This window comes from Crinia signifera, chromosome 5, assembly GCF_055691185.1.
Source record: "Crinia signifera chromosome 5, ASM5569118v1, whole genome shotgun sequence".
NCBI classification, from domain to species: Eukaryota; Metazoa; Chordata; class Amphibia; order Anura; family Myobatrachidae; genus Crinia; species Crinia signifera.
In genome coordinates, this window is record NC_139221.1 from 4,561,135 (window position 1) to 4,586,019 (window position 24,885).

General features: G+C 49.8%; 2 protein-coding genes across 5 annotated transcripts in view; one reads left to right on the top strand and one right to left on the bottom strand.

Moving 5' to 3' along the window:
- The first annotated feature begins 1,432 nt into the window (after nucleotides 1-1,432).
- Nucleotides 1,433-8,593, top strand: LOC146079879 (diamine oxidase [copper-containing]-like). Its single transcript, XM_083186556.1, is given in 6 exon segments — nucleotides 1,433-1,576; nucleotides 4,491-5,944; nucleotides 5,946-6,051; nucleotides 6,273-6,561; nucleotides 7,158-7,290; nucleotides 7,719-8,593. Coding segments are annotated over 5 exon segments (2,226 nt in total). The 5' UTR covers nucleotides 1,433-1,576; nucleotides 4,491-4,510; the 3' UTR covers nucleotides 7,983-8,593.
- The window catches only part of KCNH2 (potassium voltage-gated channel subfamily H member 2), a 412,853-nt gene continuing 396,185 nt past the window's right edge, over nucleotides 8,218-24,885 (bottom strand). For 3 of the 4 annotated variants that reach the window (XM_083186551.1, XM_083186552.1, XM_083186550.1), the window contains 2 exons: nucleotides 23,712-23,862; nucleotides 8,218-17,281 (listed from right to left, as the gene is read on the bottom strand). In XM_083186551.1, the coding sequence (XP_083042677.1) occupies nucleotides 17,108-17,281; nucleotides 23,712-23,862 (325 nt within the window). In that variant the 3' untranslated portion in view covers nucleotides 8,218-17,107. The remainder of the gene's footprint in view (nucleotides 17,282-23,711; nucleotides 23,863-24,885) is intronic. The other variant, XR_014474764.1, reaches the window with a different exon arrangement.

Sequence of the window (24,885 nt, forward strand, 5' to 3'; positions counted from 1 at the left end):
AGCGCGATGACCGATAACTTAACTAAACGCACAGCCTGTCCCTGGCAGGCGTCGGCACCCACCGCAGACCCCGCTGGCGGGGTCTGTCTGGCTGCATTCGTGCAGGGGGGTGCCCAGTCATTAGGAGGTGCCTGTGCACCCCTGGCACCCCCCGTGCGCACGCCTATGGTTAGGAGTGGTAATAGTAGTATTGTAAAGTGCTCCTTTTAATATATATAACATATAACCTGTAGTGTTACTTATAAACAAGCAAAACAGAATGCATAATCTCACATCAAATAAATAAAGCTGTGTTATATAATGGTGGAGTTTACATGATCCCACATAATTAGCACATCTGCACATTTATATCTACGTGTATGGCAGAATAGTTGACCGGATATACTTTAATTAGAAAGCTCAGATTGGGAAAAATCAGCGGAGGGGTAAAAATGTATGCGAAAAGCAGCATAAAAACTAATTTACAACAAAATATTGAATAAAAAAAACTGAGGCCCTTTGAGTGACCATAGAAACGGGGATCAATGAAATAATTCACACTGGGGTGGTCTTTAAACCACCATGCCAGGGAGAAGAACAGGACAGGAACCTATTGCAGGATGTCACTTTATTTACTTTAAAAGGAGAGGTAATAATCATGGAGACTTTTAGTTACCTGAGGTATTACCTTGAGGTGTCTGTTACCAGTTCTGCTAAAAGTGGTGACTTTATTATGTGCCCGATTCAGGTTGGTTCACCTCGCCAAGCTGCGGAAATCGCAACTTACCGAGGCAGCTCCTGAGATGCCGTCCTTAGCCCCACCGAACGTCCTACGCCCCCACCCCCCCCCGGGAGGGTACGTGCCAGAGCCGCGTGACGTCAGCGCGACGCACGCTGGCCGGGCCCGCAAAGCACCACTGGGAACGGGTGCTGTTCACTACCCTCATCCAGGACGGCCGGACAGTGGCGGGGGTTGGGCCCCCCTGGCTCAGGGGCCCGGTCGCAGGTGCGACCCCTGTAGCTACGCCACTGTGCCTGCCCCACTTCTAGTGTTGCTTCTGTTCTACACTACAGATTACTCTGCTGCACAGCCGCACAGGGGCCCGGCTCCAGAACTCCGCACACTGCAGCATTTGAAACATGGAGTTTAGAAAATGGAAGAGGGTGCAAGGGATGATCTGCTGGACCGGGCCTCCCCAAGATGCCCGGCAGGCGGGCCCCATAGCAGTTGCATCCCCTGCACCCTCTGTAGTTACGCCACTGGTTATACCTCAGGGACACACACTAGGGAGACCAACTCATCCCTTTATTCCGGGACACATATTAATTACACAGGTTCTGTGGCAGTTTAAAACCAGGTGAAAGCCAGCCACAGAACCTGTGTAATTAATATGTCCCCCGGATTAAAGGGATGAGTTGGTCACCCTAACACACACACACACACACACACTCCTCTCCCAGCATTATATGTACTCTGGCACTGGCACGTGACCCCATGGGCCGAATGCCCATATTTATCCCATCCCTCTCTCAGTCCTCTGTTTGCAGGTATCGCTCGGGGAGACCAGGAGCTGCTCCTATCCGATCCCCCACACAGGTGAGTTCATTCAGGCCGGGCTAATATGTCGGTGCTACAGTATATATATATATGTATCTCATATACAGTAAAAACCACCCCCTGACTCTGGGCGTAGGACGTCCCCTGTGCTGCTGCTGCTGTTACTATAGGTGACCTCACTCCGGTAATGACAGAGTGCGTTTTCAGAGCTTCTTTCAAATACAACCTGTAACATGGGAGCTAGGAGCCGACTGACCGGTACTTTATCTCTCTCCAAGGATAAAGGTGGGCCTACAGATGGGGCCCCGGTCACCCCTCTGTGTCTGGATTGTGGGAGGTCCCTGGCGTGGCTGCATGTACACGTCGAATGCACACCGCCACGGAGCAGCTCTTTCCAATAAGACAACTGACACGGAGCAGAGATATCACTGGGGAGATGGCACCGGGGGGAGATGCATGTGAGGGGCAGCCAGTGACGTGCGGTGAGGTCAGTGGTTGGTGAGGCAGTGGCAGCAGCATGACTTGGTGCAGAGGAGCGGCGGGTCCTGCAATCATCAAGGGTGCCATAGCGACCGCATCCCCGGCACCTGTGGTAGTTATGCCACTGCGCTCAACCTCCACAGTCGTACCCTTATTCGCAGTACGCATACACCATATGCACAGAATGACACACACTAGTAATGTCCTTATCCATATATTACCACACAATAAACCCCATTACACATGACATACTGTAATGTGTAAACATGTATTAATTAGGTATGTCACACTTTATTAATCCCATTAATACAAATAATTCCCCCATACACACACATTATTAATGCTCTTTCTCACATTATGCACCTTACCATAAAAATTGCCTGTATACATAATGCCCCACATTATTAATTGCCCTTTTACACAGAATGCACCTTAAACATATCTCCAACTGCCAGACATAAGGCACCCGGTACCTGCATTATCACTGGCTTCTGCAATGCCATCTCCAGCTTTGCTCCAGGCATGGCTTCTGGGATGTCCCCTGCGGTCCCCGTGCTTGGTGAACAGCAGAGGTGCCCACAGGTTTGTGAGCTGTGTATCGCGGACATTTGGGGAGGGGGGCTGGGGTACGGAGATCCGTGCACCCATCGGGTGGGGAAGGGGAGTTTTCAGTGGTTCTAAACATGCGTCCACCAGGGGAGGGGGGAAAAGTGGGTGTCCATGCAGCCACCAGGTAAGGAAGGGGGTAGGGGTGTGGAGGTTTCATCGTGTGCATACCAGGAGATGGGGGAGGTGTGTGTGTCCGACCAAGCAGCCGCCGGGTGGGGAAGGAGGTGGGTTGTGCGGAGGTCCGTGCTCCCGCCATGCGGGGAAGGTGGGTGGGTTTGCGAAAGACTGTGTCCAGTGCAGCTGGGTAACTTCTGCTGCACTGACCAATCGCAGCTGCTTCACTGACAGGGGCTTGCTTTCAAAGCATGTCCCTGTCACTGAGGCACTGCTATAGGTGCCGCTTGTAGAGGTTTTTTTTATGGAATTTTGCAGCCTGGTGCCTGGCCATGCCCCCTGCCCACCCCTCTTTCTTGAAACTTAACATTAAGAGCCAGAGGCACTGCTCTAGGTGCCTCCGAAACAGTAAAGTAACAAATTATGGTGTAAAAATTAATAGATTAATATAAAGCATATACTTGTAACACATATGTGTCATAAGTATATTCTTTGTTTTATTTTATTATGTTTATCCCTAATGACAGGGGAGGCACTGCCTCCCCTGACTGCACGTCCCTGGGGGCAGCGGACCCAGGCTCTCGCCAGGCCCCTCCTGCAGCCTGGGTAATTAGTAATTAGTACCTGCTCACCCCACAGTCACACACACGGACAGGTATACTGTCTGCAGCAGATCCTCCCCTCTCACAATGCTGCCACTAACTAGCAGCACCATATAGCCCCGCCCCTCTGCTTTGACTCCACCTCCCTTTCAGAGGCTGTTCTGCAGCTGGAAGTTTTCCATTGCTGTGCACTGCAGCTGAAATAAATATCCAGGGGGCCCCTGTGAGATGGGGGCCCCAAGGTGACATTCCCCTGTACCGCCCATGTAGTGGCTGCGGACCACATTTATGCATCAAAAAACTAATCCTGGCCCCTCTGCATCCTAACCTTCCCACCCTCAGCCTATTCCCCCCCAGGGCCTACCCCCCCCCCCCGCTTCAGCCCACCCCTCAGGATAATACTGACTCTCCCCACCACCTAACCCTCTAGCTCACAGCCTAACCCTAGCCTTCCCACCCTCAGCCTATTCCCCCCCAGAGCCTACCCCCCCCCCGCTTCAGCCCACCCCTCAGGATAATACTGACCCTCCCCACCACCTAACCCTCTAGCTCACAGCCTAACCCTAACCTTCCCACCCTCAGCCTACTTCACCCCCAGAGCCTAACCACACCCCCCTTCAGCCCACCCCTCAGTGGGGTGGGCATTAGGTCTACAGCAACTAAGTCGACACCACTAGGTCGAAATGGGTCTAGGTCGACATGGGTCAAGGTCGACATAAGCATTAGGTCGACATGGGCAAGGTTGACAATCAAAAGGTCGACATGGGGTTTTTCACAGTTTTTTTTTGAGCCGACATGTGCCGACAGGCAGTATTTCATGCCCTACCATGCACTAGGGTGTGGTGGGCCTTCAGCCCACTTCTCAGGATAATCTTAACTCTACCATATACTAACCCTCCCCTTCACCTAAATCTAACCTTTCCTCCCCTCCCTGATCCTAAACCCAACCACGTCAAGGCCTAACCCTCCGCAGAGCCTCACACTCCCAACCTCCATCTAACCCCCTCCCCTAACCTTCCCACCCTCAGCCTAATGCCTGTACCTTCAGATAAGAACAGCCACTCTTTCAAATTATAGTGGGAGGGGTCAATCACTGATCAGCCAATAAAAATGGACTATACTGGTGATCATCCTTTCTTGTTTTTCAGGACTTGCCCTATCTACCTTAATGATGAAAGCCAATCATATTCTCTGGATAACTTGGCACACTCTGATACCCACCTTTGCTAATATATATTCAAGCTACAGAGGTCGACATGGGGCTTCTGTTTTCTCAGACCTTACCCCCAATGAGATGACATCTGTACAATCCTTCCTCATGGAACAGGAGAACTTTAAGTTGGCTCCTACAGATGACATATTTGGCAAGAATATCATATTTATGATAGAGCATAATCTACCTAAAAAGGCTCAGGTGCTGAACTTTCTGGAGAAAAATGGCCCAAAACCAGAACGGGAGGCCAAAGTTATTATCTACTTTGCAGATCAACCCAATCCCAACATCACCGAATATATTGTAGGACCACTACCACATCCATATTATTACAGACCACATTCAATGGGAAATAGGACAAAAAAGTTTGAATCAAGGCCAACAACAAGAAGTGAGTATGAAAATATCCACCTGAAGCTACTGCAGGTCATGACAAAGGTCAATCAGATTCTACAGGAGACTTCGGGGTTTTCTTTCTTCAACTGCTCAAATCGATGCTTTACCTACACCGATATTGGACCACGCGGCTTAAAGTCAGGAGAGCGCAGGACATGGTTAATGTTTCACCGCTTTGTAGAAGGATACTTTCTCCATCCTGTGGGGTTCCAGCTATTGCTTAACCATCGCTCTCTGAACCCCAAGGATTGGAGAGTAGAGAAGCTCTGGTACAATGGACAATATTTTGACAGCACAGAAGACTTTGTTAGGAAGTACGAGAAGAATGAGTTGATCAAGTTGCATTTACCAGAGTTTAGCAAGGAAGACCCCTATTCCACCTTCATTCCACGTTGAGACTTTAAGACAAGGACAGATATACATGGACCAAAGATCTGTGAGCCTCAGGGCAGACGCTACAAAGTCCTGGGGAACTATGTGGAATATACAGGTTGGAACTTTGCTTACCGCTTAAGTGCCTCCACAAGCTTGCAGATCTATGACATACAATATAACAATGAGAGGGTGGCATATGAGGTGAGCATCCAGGAAGCTATTGCTTTTTATAGTGGGGTTACTCCAGACGCCATGCAGTCTAAAGCTATAGACTCTGGTTGGGGCATGGGGTCAGTAAATCATGAGTTGGCCAAAGGTATTGACTGCCCTGAAGTGGCCACTTACAAGGATATATACCACTTTTATAACACAGACCATCCAGTCCACCACAAAAATGCTCTGTGTATTTTCGAGCTGCCCACCGGCATGGCCTTGCGCCGACATTTCAACAGCGACGACAGTGGTGGCTACAACTTCTTTGCTGGGGTGGAGAATCATGTGCTGGTGGTGAGGACCACATCCACCGTTTATAACTATGACTACATCTGGGACTTTATTTTCTACCAGAATGGGGTGATAGAGGTGAAAGTCAGTGCTACTGGGTACATTCAAGCCTTACTTATTCACCCCTGATGGCCTTCACTATGGGAGCAAGGTCTACAGCCATGTTCTAGGGAACCTTCACACACACCTGATACACTACAAAGTTGACCTAGATGTGGCAGGTAAGATCAGCAAGGCCTCCTACATTTTACAACTGTTAAACATTGTGGCAATCACAGTAAGGGCCCATCTACATCACAAAAAGTATTTGTGTTTGTGTGTTATTTCAACCAGCATAATACTTACAAATATAAATTGCACCCTAAAACCTGACCTAGATATTAATGTACTGTAATTTTGTATACTTTTCATGTGGTGAAAGATTTTTTCTATGCACTTTCAGGAACCGAAAACAGCTTCGAAACCGTTGATCTGAAGTACGAGAACATCTTAAACCCCTGGAGTCCGGGACACTTTATTGTTCAGTCCCATATGGAGCGGACCTTGAGGACAACTGAAATGAAGGACACCTTCAAATTTGGGTCTCCCCAACCCAGGTACTTGATGTTCCGGAACCCCAACAAAAAGAATAAATGGGGGCATGAGAGGAGCTACAGAATACAGTACAACTCCCACGCTCACAGCGTGCTGCCACGGGGATGGAACGAGGAGAAAGGAATCTCATGGTCCAGGTAATTATAGCGTAATGAGCAATCGTGGCTCAGGGAAGGGCCATTAATACTTCGGTGGGTATAAGGGGTTCCTGCCTGTAGCCGTGCTAAGGTCTTAGATGTACATGGAACACAATTGTCCACAACATGCGCGCGCATCTTGTCTGAGGCGCAGTTTGCAGCCAGTCCTCTCTGTCTGTGATATGAGCATTTCTGGGTGTCTATGGTCACCTTGCAAATACACATAAGACATACATTTCACGGGGACTGAGGCGTGCATATGATGAATGGACCCAGCATGTCGCTGGTTTATAAGCCAAGAGTAAAGATGGATTCTACAGATACAAAAACTGTGGCCATTGCCACTAAATGCTTGCAGGTGGATACTGGCATAAGCACGAGGTGGGAATTCTAGTTTGCCAAGGCCGTCCACACTTCTGGCTGTTAGACCCGTTGTCTCCACCAACCTTTAACCTCCTTAATTTCTCTCTTCTGGAATTTTAGAGCAAACTTCAAATATCCATCAAGTGTCCATTAACTGCATTCTTGTATAGGCTGTGGCCAATGTTGGCTAGTCGGTGGGAGATGATTAATAATGTTTGGGTCTCTTCTCACAGGTACAGCCTAGCGGTGACACATCACAGGGACTCGGAGATGACCAGCAGTAGTCTGTACAACCAGAATGACCCCTGGGATCCAGCCGTCAATTTTGAGAGATTTGTACGAAACAATGAAGAGATTGTTAATCAGGTCAGCATCTTATGCTTCATACTTGTAGCTAAACTCATTTATATACCTTACAAAGAGTTTGTCCATAGTTTGGAGCAGAGACAAATGCCTCCTGGGCATAATGATGGAGCCAAATTTATTTCACACTAACTTAAACCACTTCCAATGTTAGTCACACAGACTAATGTCAGGGTGACCCACAGTATACTGTACGATGTCCACCTTCATTTAGATACAGTAAGTATATTATTTATGCATGCAGCTAACGTAAACCTCAGTCAACTCATGTCCATACTGAACAGGCGTTGGTATATTTGCAATAACTTATCAACCAGGAGATAGTTCAGGTGAGCTGTAGTAGTTGGCTTTTGGCTCTGATACTAACACAGAATAACACAAACACCAACTAGAACCAATGTAACTTGCAATGACTAATTTTCTCTGGCCAGGACCTCGTCGCCTGGGTGACTGTAGGGTTCCTCCACATCCCCCATGCTGAGGACATCCCCAATACTTCCACTCCTGGAAACGCGGTGGGGTTCTTCCTCCGTCCTTTCAACTTCTTTAATGAGGACCCATCTGTGGCCACCAGGAGCACTGTCATCGTGAGACCTGCAGACAAGACCTTCACCAAGGTGAACATTGAACGATGGCCCCCTGAAGTCATTGGTCACTGTGTGTCAGACAAACCTTTCCGCTACAATGGAACTTAGCTCATTGTAACACACCTGACACTGGACAAACTGGACTATGAAATCTAACAGCCATTTCAGCCTCCACGTTCCCTTCACCAAAGCCGTGATTTACATGGCTGCATATTTATGGCATGGTATAGAATACTGTAGAGGTACAACAATGGGCTCTGGACCGGCTCACTCATACCCCATAATCCTATCCATGTGTTGGGTATTGAGCTATGAGAGAAATCCCACATGGGGGGGGGGGGGGCTGTTTAGTCATACATCATGCTTTTCTTTATGGGTACAAAGGTGCAGGTTCTCACCTAAACAAATATATAACTAAAAACTATAGGAAAGGTAAGGATAGTGTAATGGAAATCCAGGAGGAGAGCGCTGGTCATACAAGGTCTTCACATTCCACACTGGCTGTCATACTACTGCATGTTTAACTTTCCAATGATGACAAAACACGCACCTTATATCCTAATATTTGGTTTATTATAATTCTCATTCATTTAAATAAGGTATTTTATTTATTTTTTTACATATTCCTAGAAAACCTCTACATTCTGCATTCAGACACATGCTGAGTAAGAATTGTGCATAGTATTGAATGTCATATGCCAAAACACCAATAAATAGACCCCCCCAACAGAATGACAGGCAATAGGAGGAAGCCCTATCTGCACGTCTGACCTTTCTGGATGGACCGAGGATGACAGTAGTGATGACACAGGGAGCGCTGGAGGAGGACTGCTTCATGCCGTAGAACCAGGAGCTTATCTTTGGACTATAAACAGTACTTATATGTCAGTTGGGCGCCCACTATAGTTAGTACGCTCATATCCCCACTATCCATGTCGGCATGGAGTTGATTTTATATAGTGTGGCGAGCGCAGCAAGACACCGAGCCTGAAGCGTAGCGAGCCCTGCGGAAAACTAAGCAAATAGCTTAGCGGGCGCCCGACTAACATATAAGTACCCTGTAAACTAGTGAAGGCTTCCTGCAGTGTACCTGTTAGGTGTGTGCTGTCATTGATGAGCGGGTCTGAGAATAGTCTGATTGGTGAAATTATTTCCGATAACCAATTGAGATTAAAGTGTACCAGTCACTTCCACACACAGAGTTCCCTTATGTAAGACATTAGCGGTGCATGGCGAAACGCGTAGGTTTCATCACTGCTCCTATTTTTTTCAACCTGCGTACAATTTGTCCAACCACCATTCAGTCTCTTAGGGACTAGTGATATCGCTGAGGTATGAGGCACAAAATGATGTCACTATATCCTAGTGAACAGTCTGGTTCAGCCCACCAGGACGGTATACAGGTGACAGGTACACTCTAAATGGGAGCCATGCAGGATAAACTGCAAATCACGTTGAAAGAATTAGTGAGGGACAGACGAGAGGAAAGACAGAGAGGATGGGTCACACTCCGTGTGGTGCAGACAAAGGCCTCGCAAGAGCAAAGTGTTGTGCAATCAAATCTATTAACATAAATAAGGTATCGGCCTCTGCCGCTTTTCTACAATCTAGAAACACACATATTCAAAGGACGCAGCTCTGTGGCATTTCTAAAAAATTAGAGAAGAGATGCTACACATGGAGGAAGATAGCGAGTGTATTCATGAGCATGTTTCAGGCACGATTACCCCAAGTGTTTGAAAACTTGGCGCAACTCATTTAATAACAGCAGCCTTAGGTTTCCTATGTACAGAAACAAATAAATAAATACTATTATCCTCGTCAGTGAGTTCCACAATTATATCAGCACAAACTAGAACTGGAAGCTGGCGAACGGAGTGCCTGTGATTAAAATACAAAAAGTACATTGAACCGTAAGTAAACCTCCTAACACAAGAGAACAGAGGTAAAACATAGGAACGGCAATGGGAACAACCAGAAAACCTGTAATGACCAGTAGTAACTGCACTTTATTAGCCAGTAATAAAATGCTTACACTTCACATTTAGGTTTTTGGGTTTCTACCCAGGACAGGTCTATGGATGCAAATCATCATGAACAGAACCAATAACAGAAACATATACAGCAGGTTAGACCGCAATAACAGTCTGTAAAATATGGGAACAGCAATGGGCACCACACCTATGTCACAGTAGTAATGACACCGCCAAGTGTAACTAGTAAAGGCCTTGTTATGTATTTTACCAGCCAGAAATATCACACTTGTAGGATTCCCTGGTAGTTCTAAACAGACCAGCTGCCATGCCATCAGTTTAATGAGAGAACATTTGTATCTGGTGCCCTGGGACATGAATGAGGAGGCAAGACAGTTGTTAGCAGGGATAAAATGAGAATATGAGCAAGGGGGCATCTGGTGAGATTGGGGAAGGGGAGGACAGGTTACTGTATACTGGGGACAGTAAGGAAGTGACTGCAGACCAAATCAAAGATGAACACTATGCCATACTTGTGTAGGGTCCAGGGTATGTGCATACAGTGCAGGACTACTTGTGACTGGCTGGTTGGGGATTGGCTATTTATTTGTCACTGCTCTGACAGTTGTTTAAATGAGCGTGGTCATACGTGACAAGGGGGGGTGAGCGTGGTTATATATGTGACAAGGGGGGGTGTGGTTATACATGAGAAGGGGGTGGTCTGAAGCATTACAAACATCATTTAAGTTGTTGATGTCTAGCAGCAAATTAAGATTTTACAGTCTTTTACAGTGACCAAAGCAAATGCAATGCTAAGGCTTTGGGTAAATAAATTGTGCCCAGCTGTTTCATTCAGATAATTTGTATCCATTTTCACGAGATTAAATGTATAAATATGTCACTATCTTCTTTCCTACATCTCCCGTGTCACCACAACCTCAGTGACCTATCCCGTGTCACCACAAACTCAGTGACCTCTCCGGTGTCACCACAACCTCAGTGACCTCTACCATGTCACCACCTCAGTGACCTATCCCGTGTCACCACAACCCTGGTGACCTCTCCCGTGTCTCCACAACCTCAGTGACCTTTCCCGTGTCACCACAACCTCAGTGACCTCTCCCGTGTCCCCACAACATCAGTGACCTTTCCCGTGTCACCACAACCTCAGTGACCACTCCAGGTCACCACAACCTCAGTGACCTCTACCGTGTCACCACCTCAGTGACCTATCCTGTGTCACCACAACCTCAGTGACCTCTCCCATGTCCCCACAACATCAGTGACCTATCCCTTGTCACCACAACCTCAGTGACCTCTCCAGTGTCACCACAACCTCAGTGACCTCTACCGTGTCACCACCTCAGTGACCTCTCCCGTGTCTCCACAACCTCAGTGACCTCTCCCGTGTCACCACAAACTCAGTGACCTCTTCCGTGTCACCACAACATCAGTGACCTTTCCTGTGTCACCACAACCTCAGTGACCTCTCCCATGTCCCCACAACATCAGTGACCTATCCCGTGTCACCACAACCTCAGTGACCTCTCCAGTGTCACCACAACCTCAGTGACCTCTACCGTGTCACCACCTCAGTGACCTATCCCGTGTCACCACAACCCTGGTGACCTCTCCCGTGTCTCCACAACCTCAGTGACCTATCCCGTGTCCCCACAACATCAGTGACCTATCCCGTGTCACCACAACCTCAGTGACCTCTCCAGTGTCACCACAACCTCAGTGACCTCTACCGTGTCACCACCTCAGTGACCTATCCCGTGTCACCACAACCCTGGTGACCTATCCCGTGTCACCACAACATCAGTGACCTATCCTGTGTCACCACAACCCTAGTGAGCTCCACTCTTGTCACAACAGCCTCAGTGACCTCTCCTGTGTCACCACAACCTCAGTGACCTATCCCGTGTCACCACAACCTCAGTGACCTATCCCGTGTCACCACAACCTCAGTGACCTCTCCCATGTCCCCACAACCTCAGTGACCTATCCCGTGTCACCACAACCTCAGTGACCTATCCCGTGTCACCACAACCTCAGTGACCTATCCCGTGTCACCACAACCTCAGTGACCTATCCCGTGTCACCACAACCTCAGTGACCTATCCCGTGTCACCACAACCTCAGTGACCTATCCCGTGTCACCACAACCTCAGTAACCTATCCCCTGTCACCACAACCTCAGTGACCTGTCCCGTGTTACCACAACCTCAGTGACCTCTCCCATGTCCCCACAACCTCAGTGACCTATCCCGTGTCACCACAACCTCAGTGACCTATCCCGTGTCACCACAACCTCAGTGACCTCTCCCATGTCCCCACAACCTCAGTGACCTATCCCGTGTCACCACAACCTCAGTGACCTATCCCGTGTCACCACAACCTCAGTGACCTGTCCCGTGTCACCACAACCTCAGTGACCTATCCCGTGTCACCACAACCTCAGTGACCTATCCCGTGTCACCACAACCTCAGTGACCTATCCCGTGTCACCACAACCTCAGTAACCTATCCCCTGTCACCACAACCTCAGTGACCTGTCCCGTGTCACCACAACCTGTGACCTCTCCCATGTCCCCACAACCTCAGTGACCTATCCCGTGTCACCACAACCTCAGTGACCTATCCCGTGTCACCACAACCTCAGTGACCTATCCCGTGTCACCACAACCTCAGTGACCTATCCCCTGTCACCACAACCTCAGTGACCTGTCCCGTGTCACCACAACCCTAGTGAGCTCTCCTCTTGTCACAACAGCCTCAGTGATCTGTCCCGTGTCACCACAACCTCAGTGACCTATCCCGTGTCGTGACCTCAGTGACCTTTCCCGTGTCACCACAACCTCAGTGACCTCTCTCATGTCACCACAATCTCAGTGACCTCTCCCTTGACCCCACCTCAGTGACCTATCCCATGTCACCACAACCTCAGTGACCTATCCCGTGTCACCACAACCTCATTGACCTATCCCGTGTCACCACAACCTCAGTAACCTATCCCCTGTCACCACAACCACAGTGACCTGTCCCGTGTCACCACAACCCTAGTGAGCTCTCCTCTTGTCACAACAGCCTCAGTGATCTCTCCCGTGTCGTGACCTCAGTGACCTATCCCGTGTCGTGACCTCAGTGACCTTTCCTGTGTCACCACAACCTCAGTGACCTCTCTCGTGTCACCACAACCTCAGTGACCTCTCCCTTGACCCCACCTCAGTGACCTATCCCGTGTCACCACAACCTCAGTGACCTCTCTCTTGTCCCACCCCAGTGACCTATAACCTTCCCATGCACCACTGTACAATACAGTACAATGGGAGAGAAGTATTAATCCCAGTGAAGTGATAAAGCAGCTAGCCAATCGGCTGCTAACTCATTTTTCAAACCCAGCCTGTACCTTGCCAGTTAGGAGCGGATGGGCTGATGCGTTATCACTTCACCAGGCTTATGTCTGTAATGTTACGGTGCCATAAGGTGGCGTCACGCAGCTGCTGGGATACTGTGATTGCAGCAGTGTCTTACCCCACTGATATGTGTCAGACGCTGACCCAGCTGCCTGTCATACAGGAATCTGTGTATATGGTATTAGTATGTGTAGAAGGGAGAACACGCTATGTGGTGGTAATGGTTTATCTGTAAGTGTCCTGCCATTCCCCAATATCTCTATATTGGGGAATGGCAGGACATTGTGGCAAGGCAGACCGAACTGGCACAGGTGAGATATTCTGCACTGACCACGTACCACTCCACTACATGGTATCTGTAGAGAACGTGGCTCACACGTGGATCCACTCAGATGAGATAGTTGTGTAACTCACTACTTGGTGTGTGAGTATATATGATCCCTACATGTGAGTATGGGGATCCCTATAGGTAGGACAGGTGTGTAAGTAAGGATGAAGATCCCTACAGGTGGGACAAGTCTGTAAGTAGGGAAGAGGATCCCTATAGGTGGGACAGGTCTGAGTAGGGAGAAGGATTCCTAAAGGTGGGACAGGTCTGTGAGTAGGGAGGAGTATCCCTACAGGGGGGACAGGTCTGTGAGTAGGGAGGAGGATCCCTATAGGTGGGACAGGTCTGTGAGTAGGGAGGAGGATCCCTATAGGTGGGACAGGTCTGTGAGTAGGGAGGAGGATCCCTACAGGTAGGACAGGTCTGTGAGTAGGGAGGAGGATCCCTATAGGTGGGACAGGTCTGTGAGTAGGGAGGAGGATCCCCACAGGTAGGACATGTCTGTGAGTAGGGAGATCCCTATAGGTGGGACAGGTCTGTGAGTAGGGAGGAGTATCCCTACAGGTGGGACAGGTCTGTGAGTAGGGAGGAGTATCCCTACAGGTGGGACAGGTCTGTGAGTAGGGAGGAGGATCTCTACAGGTGGGACAGGTGTGTGAGCAGGGAGTAGGATCCCTATAGGTGGGACAGGTCTGTGAGTAGGAAGGAGGATCCCTACAGGTGGGACAGGTCTGTGAGTAGGGAGGAGGATCTCTACAGGTGGGACAGGTGTGTGAGCAGGGAGTAGGATCCCTAAAGGTGGGACAGGTCTGTGAGTAGGGAGCTGGATCCCTACAGGTGGGACAGGTCTGTGAGTACGGAGGATGATCCGTCCCTACAGGTAGGACAGGTGTGTGAGCAGGGAGTAGGATCCCTTCAGGTGGGACAGGTGTGGGAGTAGGGACTAGGATCCCTAAAGGTGGGACAGGTCTGTGAGTACGGAGGATGATCCGTCCCTACAGGTAGGATAGGTGTGTGAGCAGGGAGTAGGATCCCTTCAGGTGGGACAGGTGTGGGAGTAGGGACTAGGATCCCTAAAGGTGGGACAGGTCTGTGAGTACGGAGGATGATCCCTACAGGTAGGATAGGTGTGTGTGCAGGGAGTAGGATCCCTACAGGTGGGACAGGTGTGGGAGTAGGGACTAGGATCCCTACAGGTGGGACAGGTGTGGGAGTAGGGACTAGGATCCCTACAGGTGGGACTGGTGTGGGAGTAGGGACTAGGATCCCTACAGTTGGGACTGGTGTGGGAGTAGGGACTAGGATCCCTACAGTTGGGACTGGTGTGGGAGTAGGATCCCTACAGGTGGGACAGGTCTGGGAGTAAGGAGCTGGATCCCTACAGGTGGGACAGGTCTGTGAGTACGGAGGATGATCCATCCCTACAGGTAGGATAGGTGTGTGAGCAGGGAGTAGGATCCCTTCAGGTGGGACAGGTGTGGGAGTAGGGACTACGATCCCTACAGGTGGGACAGGTGTGGGAGTAGGGACTAGGATCCCTACAGGTGGGACTGGTGTGGGAGTAGGGACTAGGATCCCTACAGTTGGGACTGGTGTGGGAGTAGGATCCCTACAGGTGGGACAGGTCTGTGAGTAGGGAAGATTATCCCCACAGGTAGGACAGGTCTGTGAGTAGGGAGGAGGATCCCTACAGTTGGGACAGGTCTGTGAGTAGGGAGGAGGATCCCTACAGGTGGGACAGGTCTGTGAGTAGGGAGGAGGATCCCTACAGGTGGGACAGGTGTGGGAGTAGGGACTAGGATCCCTACAGGTGGGACTGGTGTGGGAGTAGGGACTAGGATCCCTACAGGTGGGACTGGTGTGGGAGTAGGATCCCTACAGGTGGGACAGGTCTGTGAGTAGGGAGGATTATCCCCACAGGTAGGACAGGTCTGTGAGTAGGGAGGAGGATCCCTACAGGTGGGACAGGTCTGTGAGTAGGGAGGAGGATCCCTACAGGTGGGACAGGTCTGTGAGTAGGGAGGATTATCCCCACAGGTAGGACAGGTCTGTGAGTAGGGAGGAGGATCCCTACAGGTGGGACAGGTCTGTGAGTAGGGAGGAGGATCCCTACAGGTGGGACAGGTCTGTGAGTAGGGAGGAGGATCCCCACAGGTAGGACAGGTCTGTGAGTAGGGAGGAGGATCCCTACAGGTGGGACAGGTCTGTGAGTAGGGAGGAGGATCCCTACAGGTGGGACAGGTCTGTGAGTAGGGAGGATTATCCCCACAGGTAGGATAGGTGTGTGAGTAGGGATGATGATCCCCGCAGGTGGGACAGGTGTGAGAGTAGGTAGTAGGATCCCTACAGATGGGACAGGCAGGCCTATGACAGAGCAATCTCACTAGCGTTCCGTTACTAAGGGAAGGTGATTTCATGCTTTATGGTCCTATCTGAGAAGCGCTGCAGGTAATTTGTGCTTTCTAGAAGGAATAGGATGAATCTGAGGGTGACGGTCAGCCGGTGAGGAGACCAGTACGGTGTGGAGCCGGTGAGGAGACCAGTACGGTGTGGAGCCGGTGAGGAGACCAGTACGGTGTGGAGCCGGTGAGGAGACCAGTACGGTGTGGAGCCGGTGAGGAGACCAGTACGGTGTGGAGCCGGTGAGGAGACCAGTACGGTGAGGAGCCGGTGAGGAGACCAGTACGGTGTGGAGCCGGTGAGGAGACCAGTACGGTGTGGAGCCGGTGAGGAGACCAGTACGGTGTGGCTGATGGCAGCAGAGCGGAGATGTCATCGATAGACAGCTGCAGCCCTAAAGTTATTTAATATCAATTTTCAGTCTAACATAAATGTGAAATGAATAGGATGTCGTTTAGGACACCCAGGAGATATAGAAGGTAGCACATTGCGATGTCTGTGTTAGAACCCCCCACTTATTACACACATGATAAGAGGAAGGAAGGAGGGATTGTGCTGCCATTCCAAAGCCTCACTGCACCATATGTCATGTGACTGTGGTTGCCATGGCAGCCACATAACACAAGCTGTAAATACAAAATAACAGTGTTAAGAAGACAGGCTGAGGGATCTCATACTATTCAGGGATTGCAGCTTTAAGAAACATGGCAAATAAATGGTAATATACTGCGGCCATAACCGTCTCCTACCGGTGTTCTGCGCACGAAGCGAGACAGCTCTGCAAGGACATCATACAGAACTGGAGGTCGCTAGTACATGGATTACATAGGAAGACAATCATTGGGTCCAGTCTCCTCATGCCACAATCCCAGGGCAGGTAACACAGTGCGCCATCATCTGGGAGCACCGTGTCCCTCTTCTCTGATTAGTTATCGGAGATCCTCCAGAAGATGGGAAAGGAAATGCCCCAGAAGCCCCCGCAGCTGGCACTCACAATGCTGATATCACAGAAATGTCTGAGTACATTGCACAGTGGCGGATTCCTGGCGTGACATCATATACCCGGTCTGTGCCAGGATGTGGCTTGTTCCAAGAGTCTCTTATTCCCATCCCCTAACTGCCCGGGTCAGATGAGTGTCTCTGTGGGGTCCTCAAATCCAGGGGATCCTCCAGGTTCCCAGGAAGGGAGAGCCGCCGAGGACTGTACATGGTCTCAGTGCTGTGCGGTGCCAGAGGCATTTCACATAAGGTATACCTCTCACCCTCCACGTCCTGGTAGTCATACACCTGCAGAGAGACAATATCAGTTACCAACCATGGGGTCAGTAATGTAATAATCTGCAGGATATGTCACTATGTACCTGTCAGGGGGACAGAGCGATGTTCTGCAGGTCACTAGAGAGGTCAGTAATGTAATAATCTGCAGGATATGTCACTATGTACCTGTCAGGGGGTAGATGGGACAGAGCGATGTTCTGCAGATCACTAGAGAGGTCAGTAATGTAATAATCTGCAGGATGTATCACTATGTACCTGTCGGGGTAGATGGGACAGAGCGATGTTCTGCAGGTCACTAGAGAGGTCAGTAATGTAATAATCTGCAGGATATATCACTATGTACCTGTCAGGGGGTAGATGGGACAGAGCGATGTTCTGCAGGTCACTAGGGAGGTCAGTAATGTAATAATCTGCAGGATATATCACTATGTACCTGTCAGGGGGTAGATGGGACAGAGCGATGTTCTGCAGGTCACTAGAGAGGTCAGTAATGTAATAATCTGCAGGATATAACACTATGTACCTGTCAGGGGGTAGATGGGACAGAGCGATGCTCTGCAGGTCACTAGAGAGGTCAGTAATGTAATAATCTGCAGGATATGTCACTATGTACCTGTCAGGGGGTAGATGGGACAGAGCGATGTTCTGCAGATCACTAGAGAGGTCAGTAATGTAATAATCTGCAGGATATATCACTATGTACCTGTCAGGGGGTAGATGGGACAGAGCAATGGTCTGCAGGTCACTAGAGAGGTCAGTAATGTGATACGCTGCAGGATATATCACTATGTACCTGTCAGGGGGAGATGGGACAGAGCGATGTTCTGCAGATCACTAGAGAGGTCAGTAATGTGATACTCTGCAGGATATATCACTATGTACCTGTCAGGGGGTAGATGGGACAGAGCGATGTTCTGCAGGTCACTAGAGAGGTCAGTAATGTAATACTCTGCAGGATATATCACTATGTACCGGTCAGGGGGTAGATGGGACAGAGCGATGTTCTGCAGGTCACTAGAGAGGTCAGTAATGTAATAATCTGCAGGATATATCACTATGTACCCGTCAGGGGGTAGATGGGACAGAGCGATGTTCTGCAGGTCACTAGAGAGGTCAGTAATGTAATAATCTGCAGGATATATCACTATGTACCTGTCAGGGGGAGATGGGACAGAGCGATGTTCTGCAGGTCACTAGGGAGGTCAGTAATGTAATAATCTGCAGGATATATCACTATGTACCTGTCAGGGGGTAGATGGGACAGAGCGATGTTCTGCAGGTCACTAGGGAGGTCAGTAATGTAATAATCTGCAGGATATATCACCATGTACCTGTCAGGGGGTAGATGGGACAGAGCGATGTTCTGCAGGTCACTAATGTAATAATCTGCAGGATATATCACTATGTACCTGTCAGGGGGAGATGGGACAGAGCGATGTTCTGCAGGTCACTAGGGAGGTCAGTAATGTAATAATCTGCAGGATATATCACTATGTACCTGTCAGGGGGTAGATGGGACAGAGCGATGTTCTGCAGGTCACTAGGGAGGTCAGTAATGTAATAATCTGCAGGATATATCACTATGTACCTGTCAGGGGGTAGATGGGACAGAGCGATGTTCTGCAGGTCACTAGAGAGGTCAGTAATGTGATACTCTGCAGGATATATCACTACGTACCTGTCAGGGGGAGATGGGACAGAGCAATGTTCTGCAGGTCACTAGAGAGGTCAGTAATGTAATAATCTGCAGGATATATCACTATGTACCTGTCAGGGGGTAGATGGGACAGAGCGATGTTCTGCAGGTCACTAGAGAGGTCAGTAATGTAATACTCTGCAGGATATATCACTATGTACCTGTCAGGGGTTAGATGGGACAGAGCGATGGTCTGCAGATCACTAGAGAGGTCAGTAATGTAATACTCTGCAAGATATATCACTATGTACCTGTCAGGGGGTAGATGGGACAGAGCAATGTTCTGCAGGTCACTAGAGAGGTCAGTAATGTAATAACCTGCAGGATATATCACTATGTACCTGTCAGGGGGAGATGGGACAGAGCGATGTTCTGCAGATCACTAGAGAGGTCAGTAATGTAATAATCTGCAGGATATATCACTATGTACCTGTCAGGGTGTAGATGGGACAGAGCGATGTTCTGCAGGTCACTAGAGAGGTCAGTAATGTAATACTCTGCAGGATATATCACTATGTACCTGTCAGGGGGTAGATGGGACAGAGCGATGCTCTGCAGATCACTAGGGAGGTCAGTAATGTAATACTCTGCAGGATATAGCACTATGTATCTGTCAGGGGGTAGATGGGACAGAGCGATGTTCTGCAGGTCACTAGAGAGGTCAGTAATGTGATACTCTGCAGGATATATCACTACGTACCTGTCAGGGGGAGATGGGACAGAGCAATGTTCTGCAGGTCACTAGAGAGGTCAGTAATGTAATAATCTGCAGGATATATCACTATGTACCTGTCAGGGGGTAGATGGGACAGAGCGATGTTCTGCAGGTCACTAGAGAGGTCAGTAATGTGATACTCTGCAGGATATATCACTACGTACCTGTCAGGGGGAGATGGGACAGAGCAATGTTCTGCAGGTCACTAGAGAGGTCAGTAATGTAATAATCTGCAGGATATATCACTATGTACCTGTCAGGGGGTAGATGGGACAGAGCGATGTTCTGCAGGTCACTAGAGAGGTCAGTAATGTGATACTCTGCAGGATATATCACTACGTACCTGTCAGGGGGAGATGGGACAGAGCAATGTTCTGCAGGTCACTAGAGAGGTCAGTAATGTAATAATCTGCAGGATATATCACTATGTACCTGTCAGGGGGTAGATGGGACAGAGCGATGTTCTGCAGATCACTAGAGAGGCCAGTAATGTAATACTCTGCAGGATATATCACTATGTACCTGGTCAGGGGTAGATGGGACAGAGCGATGCTCTGCAGGTCACTAGAGAGGTCAGTAATGTAATAATCTGCAGGATATATCACTATGTACCTGTCAGGGGGTAGATGGGACAGAGCGATGTTCTGCAGGTCACTAATGTAATAATCTGCAGGATATATCACTATGTACCTGTCAGGGGGTAGATGGGACAGAGAGATGTTCTGCAGGTCACTAGAGAGGTCAGTAATGTAATAATCTGCAGGATATATCACTATGTACCTGTCAGGGGGTAGATGGGACAGAGCGATGTTCTGCAGGTCACTAGAGAGGTCAGTAATGTAATAATCTGCAGAATATACCACTATGTACCTGTCCGGGGGTAGATGGGACAGAGCGATGTTCTGCAGGTCACTAGAGAGGTCAGTAATGTAAAAATCTGCAGGATATATCACTATGTACCTGTCAGGGGGTAGATGGGACAGAGCGATGTTCTGCAGGTCACTAGAGAGGTCAGTAATGTAATAATCTGCAGAATATACCACTATGTACCTGTCCGGGGGTAGATGGGACAGAGCGATGTTCTGCAGGTCACTAGAGAGGTCAGTAATGTAATACTCTGCAGGATATATCACTATGTACCTGTCAGGGTGTAGATGGGACAGAGCGATGTTCTGCAGGTCACTAGAGAGGTCAGTAATGTAATAATCTGCAGGATATATCACTATGTACCTGTCAGGGAGTAGATGGGACAGAGCGATGTTCTGCAGGTCACTAGAGAGGTCAGTAATGTAATAATCTGCAGGATATATCACTATGTACCTGTCAGGGGGTAGATGGGACAGAGCGATGTTCTGCAGGTCACTAGAGAGGTCAGTAATGTAATAATCTGCAGGATATATCACTATGTACCTGTCAGGGGGTAGATGGGACAGAGCGATGTTCTGCAGGTCACTAGGGAGGTCAGTAATGTAATAATCTGCAGGATATATCACTATGTACCTGTCAGGGGGTAGATGGGACAGCACGATGTTCTGCAGATCACTAGGGAGGTCAGTAATGTAATAATCTGCAGGATATATCACTATGTACCTGTCAGGGGGTAGATGGGACAGAGCGATGTTCTGCAGGTCACTAGAGAGGTCAGTAATGTAATAATCTGCAGGATATATCACTATGTACCTGTCAGGGGGTAGATGGGACAGCACGATGTTCTGCAGGTCACTAGAGAGGTTAGAAATTTAATGTAATATGTATTACTCCATGTTACGGTGTGTGGTGGAGCAGCCCCCTATGTTATGGTGTATAGTGGAGCAGGCCCCTGTGCAGGGCCGGCGCCACCACTAGGCAGCTCTAGGCATTTGCCTAGGGCGCCGGCACCTGGAGGGCGGCAGTTCGCCCCTCACCCCCAGCATGGAGGGTTAGCGAACTGTGGTACCTGTGTAAAAAACTTGTGTCCCCGGCGTCCCTGCAGTGCTGGTGCGTGCAGGGGTGTCCGTGCCGCCGGGGGAAACTGCGGCGCTGTTATTGTCTATAAGCTGGCCGTGGCCGGCGGGGTCCCTACAGTGAATAGAAAATAACTAGCGCTATGCGCGTGGCAGCGCGGGAAGCACTAGTTATTTTCTATTCACTGTAGGGACCCCGCCGGCCGCGGCCAGCTTATACACAATAACAGCGCCGCAGGTTCCCCCCGCAAGTTTTTTACACAGGTACCACCACCACACCCCCACCCCCGGCGCGCCCCCACCCCGACTCGCCTGGGGCGCTCCGGTGCCTTGCACCGGCCCTGCCCCTGTGTTACGGTGTGTGGTGGAGCAGGCCCCTGTGTTATGGTGTGTGGGGGAGCAGGTCCCTGTGTTACGGTGTGTGGTGGAGCAGGTCCCTGTGTTACGGTGTGTGGTGGAGCAGGCCCCTAGGTTATGGTGTATAGTGGAGCAGGCCCCTGTGTTATGGTGTGTGGTGGAGCAGGCCCCTGTGTTACGGTGTGTGGTGGAGCAGGCCCCTATGTTATGGTGTATAGTGGAGCAGGCCCCTGTGTTATGGTGTGTGGTGGAGCAGGCCCCTGTGTTACGGTGTGTGGTGGAGCAGCCCCCTATGTTATGGTGTATAGTGGAGCAGGCCCCTGTGTTATGGTGTGTGGTGGAGCAGGCCCCTATGTTATGGTGTATAGTGGAGCAGGCCCCTGTGTTATGGTGTGTGGTGGAGCAGGCCCCTGTGTTATGGTGTATAGTGGAGCAGGCCCCTGTGTTATGGTGTGTGGTGGAGCAGGCCCCTGTGTTACGGTGTGTGGTGGAGCAGGCCCCTATGTTACGGTGTATAGTGGAGCAGGCCCCTGTGTTATGGTGTATAGTGGAGCAGGCCCCTGTGTTATGGTGTATAGTGGAGCAGGCCCCTGTGTTACGGTGTGTGGTGGAGCAGGCCCCTATGTTACGGTGTATAGTGGAGCAGGCCCCTGTGTTATGGTGTGTGGTCGAGCAGCCCCCTATGTTATGGTGTATAGTGGAGCAGGCCCCTGTGTTATGGTGTGTGGTGGAGCAGGCCCCTGTGTTATGGTGTATAGTGGAGCAGGCCCCTGTGTTATGGTGTATAGTGGAGCAGGCCCCTGTGTTACGGTGTGTGGTGGAGCAGGCCCCTATGTTACGGTGTATAGTGGAGCAGGCCCCTGTGTTATGGTGTATAGTGGAGCAGGCCCCTGTGTTATGGTGTATAGTGGAGCAGGCCCCTGTGTTATGGTGTATAGTGGAGCAGGCCCCTGTGTTATGGTGTATAGTGGAGCAGGCCTCTGTGTTACGGTGTGTGGTGGAGCAGCCCCCTGTGTTATGGTGTATAGTGGAGTAGGCCCCTGTGTTACGGTGTGTGGTGGAGCAGGCCCCTATGTTATGGTGTATAGTGGAGCAGGCCCCTGTGTTACGGTGTGTGGTGGAGCAGGCCCCTGTGTTACGGTGTGTGGTAGAGCAGCCCCCTATGTTATGGTGTATAGTGGAGCAGGCCCCTGTGTTATGGTGTGTGGTGGAGCAGGCCCCTGTGTTACGGTGTGTGGTGGAGCAGCCCCCTATGTTATGGTGTATAGTGGAGCAGGCCCCTGTGTTATGGTGTGTGGTGGAGCAGCCCCCTGTGTTATGGTGTATAGTGGAGCAGGCCCCTGTGTTATGGTGTATAGTGGAGCAGGCCCCTGTGTTACGGTGTGTGGTGGAGCAGGCCCCTATGTTATGGTGTATAGTGGAGCAGGCCCCTGTGTTATGATGTGTGGTGGAGCAGGCCCCTGTGTTACGGTGTGTGGTGGAGCAGGCCCCTGTGTTACGGTGTGTGGTGGAGCAGGCCCCTATGTTACGGTGTATAGTGGAGCAGGCCCCTGAGTTATGGTGTGTGGTGGAGCAGCCCCTGTGTTATGGTGTATAGTGGAGCAGGCCCCTGTGTTATGGTGTATAGTGGAGCAGGCCCCTGTTGTGAGGAGGAGACCCTTATATGACAATGTGTGGCGGTTGAGACAGCTCCGGCAGGATGTTTCAATCACAGGGACTGATAAATACCTGAGAAGATGATGGAAGTGTCAGCTCTCCATGTGGGGAAAAGCTCTGCGGGGGAGAGGAGACTGTGCTGTAAGCGGGGGGCACCAAGACCACCTGTTTCTGTAGCAGCTGCATAATTGTGCTAATATCTGTCACCATGCGGCTCTCCAACCTGTGGGGAGAATAAGGAGGTGTTAAATCATGGGGTGAGGAGGGGAGCATAGATATGGGGGGGCATTATATATGTGGGGCGAGGAGGGGAGTATAGATATAGGGGCCTTATATATATGTGGGTGAGGGGGATTATAGATACGGGGAGGAGCTATATATTGGGGGATGAAGAGGGCAGTATAGATATGGGGAGGAGCTAAATACAGTACATATATATATATATATATGTATAAATATATATACATATATGGTAAATGAAGTGGCACTCAGAGGCAAGTAGCAAGGTGAAAAATGTGGACTCTTTATTCCTTAAAGATCCATTGTCAACATTTCGGGGTACGGTGACCCCTTCATCAGGATAATAGCAGGATTGGACAAACAGGACACTAAGACCTGAGTGCACACACACACACACACACACACACACACGCGTGAGGAGATGAGTAACGGGTTGGGTTGGTGTTATAGGAAGGGGAGGAGATGAGTAACAGGGGTTGGGTTGGTGTTATAGGAAGGTGAGGAGATGAGTAACAAGGGTTTGGGTGGTGTTATAGGAAGGTGAGGAGATGAGTAACGGGTTGGGTGGTGTTATAGGAAGGTGAGGAGATGAGTAACAGGTTGGGTGGTGTTATAGGAAGGGTGAGGAGATGAGTAACAGGGGTTTGAGTGGTGTTATAGGAAGGGGAGGAGATGAGTAACAGGGGTTTGAGTGGTGTTATAGGAAGGGTGAGGAGATGAGTAACAGGGGTTTGAGTGGTGTTATAGGAAGGTGAGGAGATGAGTAAGAAGGGTTGGGGTGGTGTTATAGGAAGGGGAGGAGATGAGTAACAGGTTGGTTGGTGTAGGTAGGGTGAGGAGATGAGTAACAAGTGTTGAGGCGTGTTATAGGAAGGATGAGGAGATGAGTAACAGGGGTTGGGTTGGTGTTATAGGAAGGTAAGGAGATGAGTAACAGCGGTTGGGTTGGTGTTATAGGAAGGTAAGGAGATGAGTAACAGGGGTTGGGTTGGTGTTATAGGAAGGT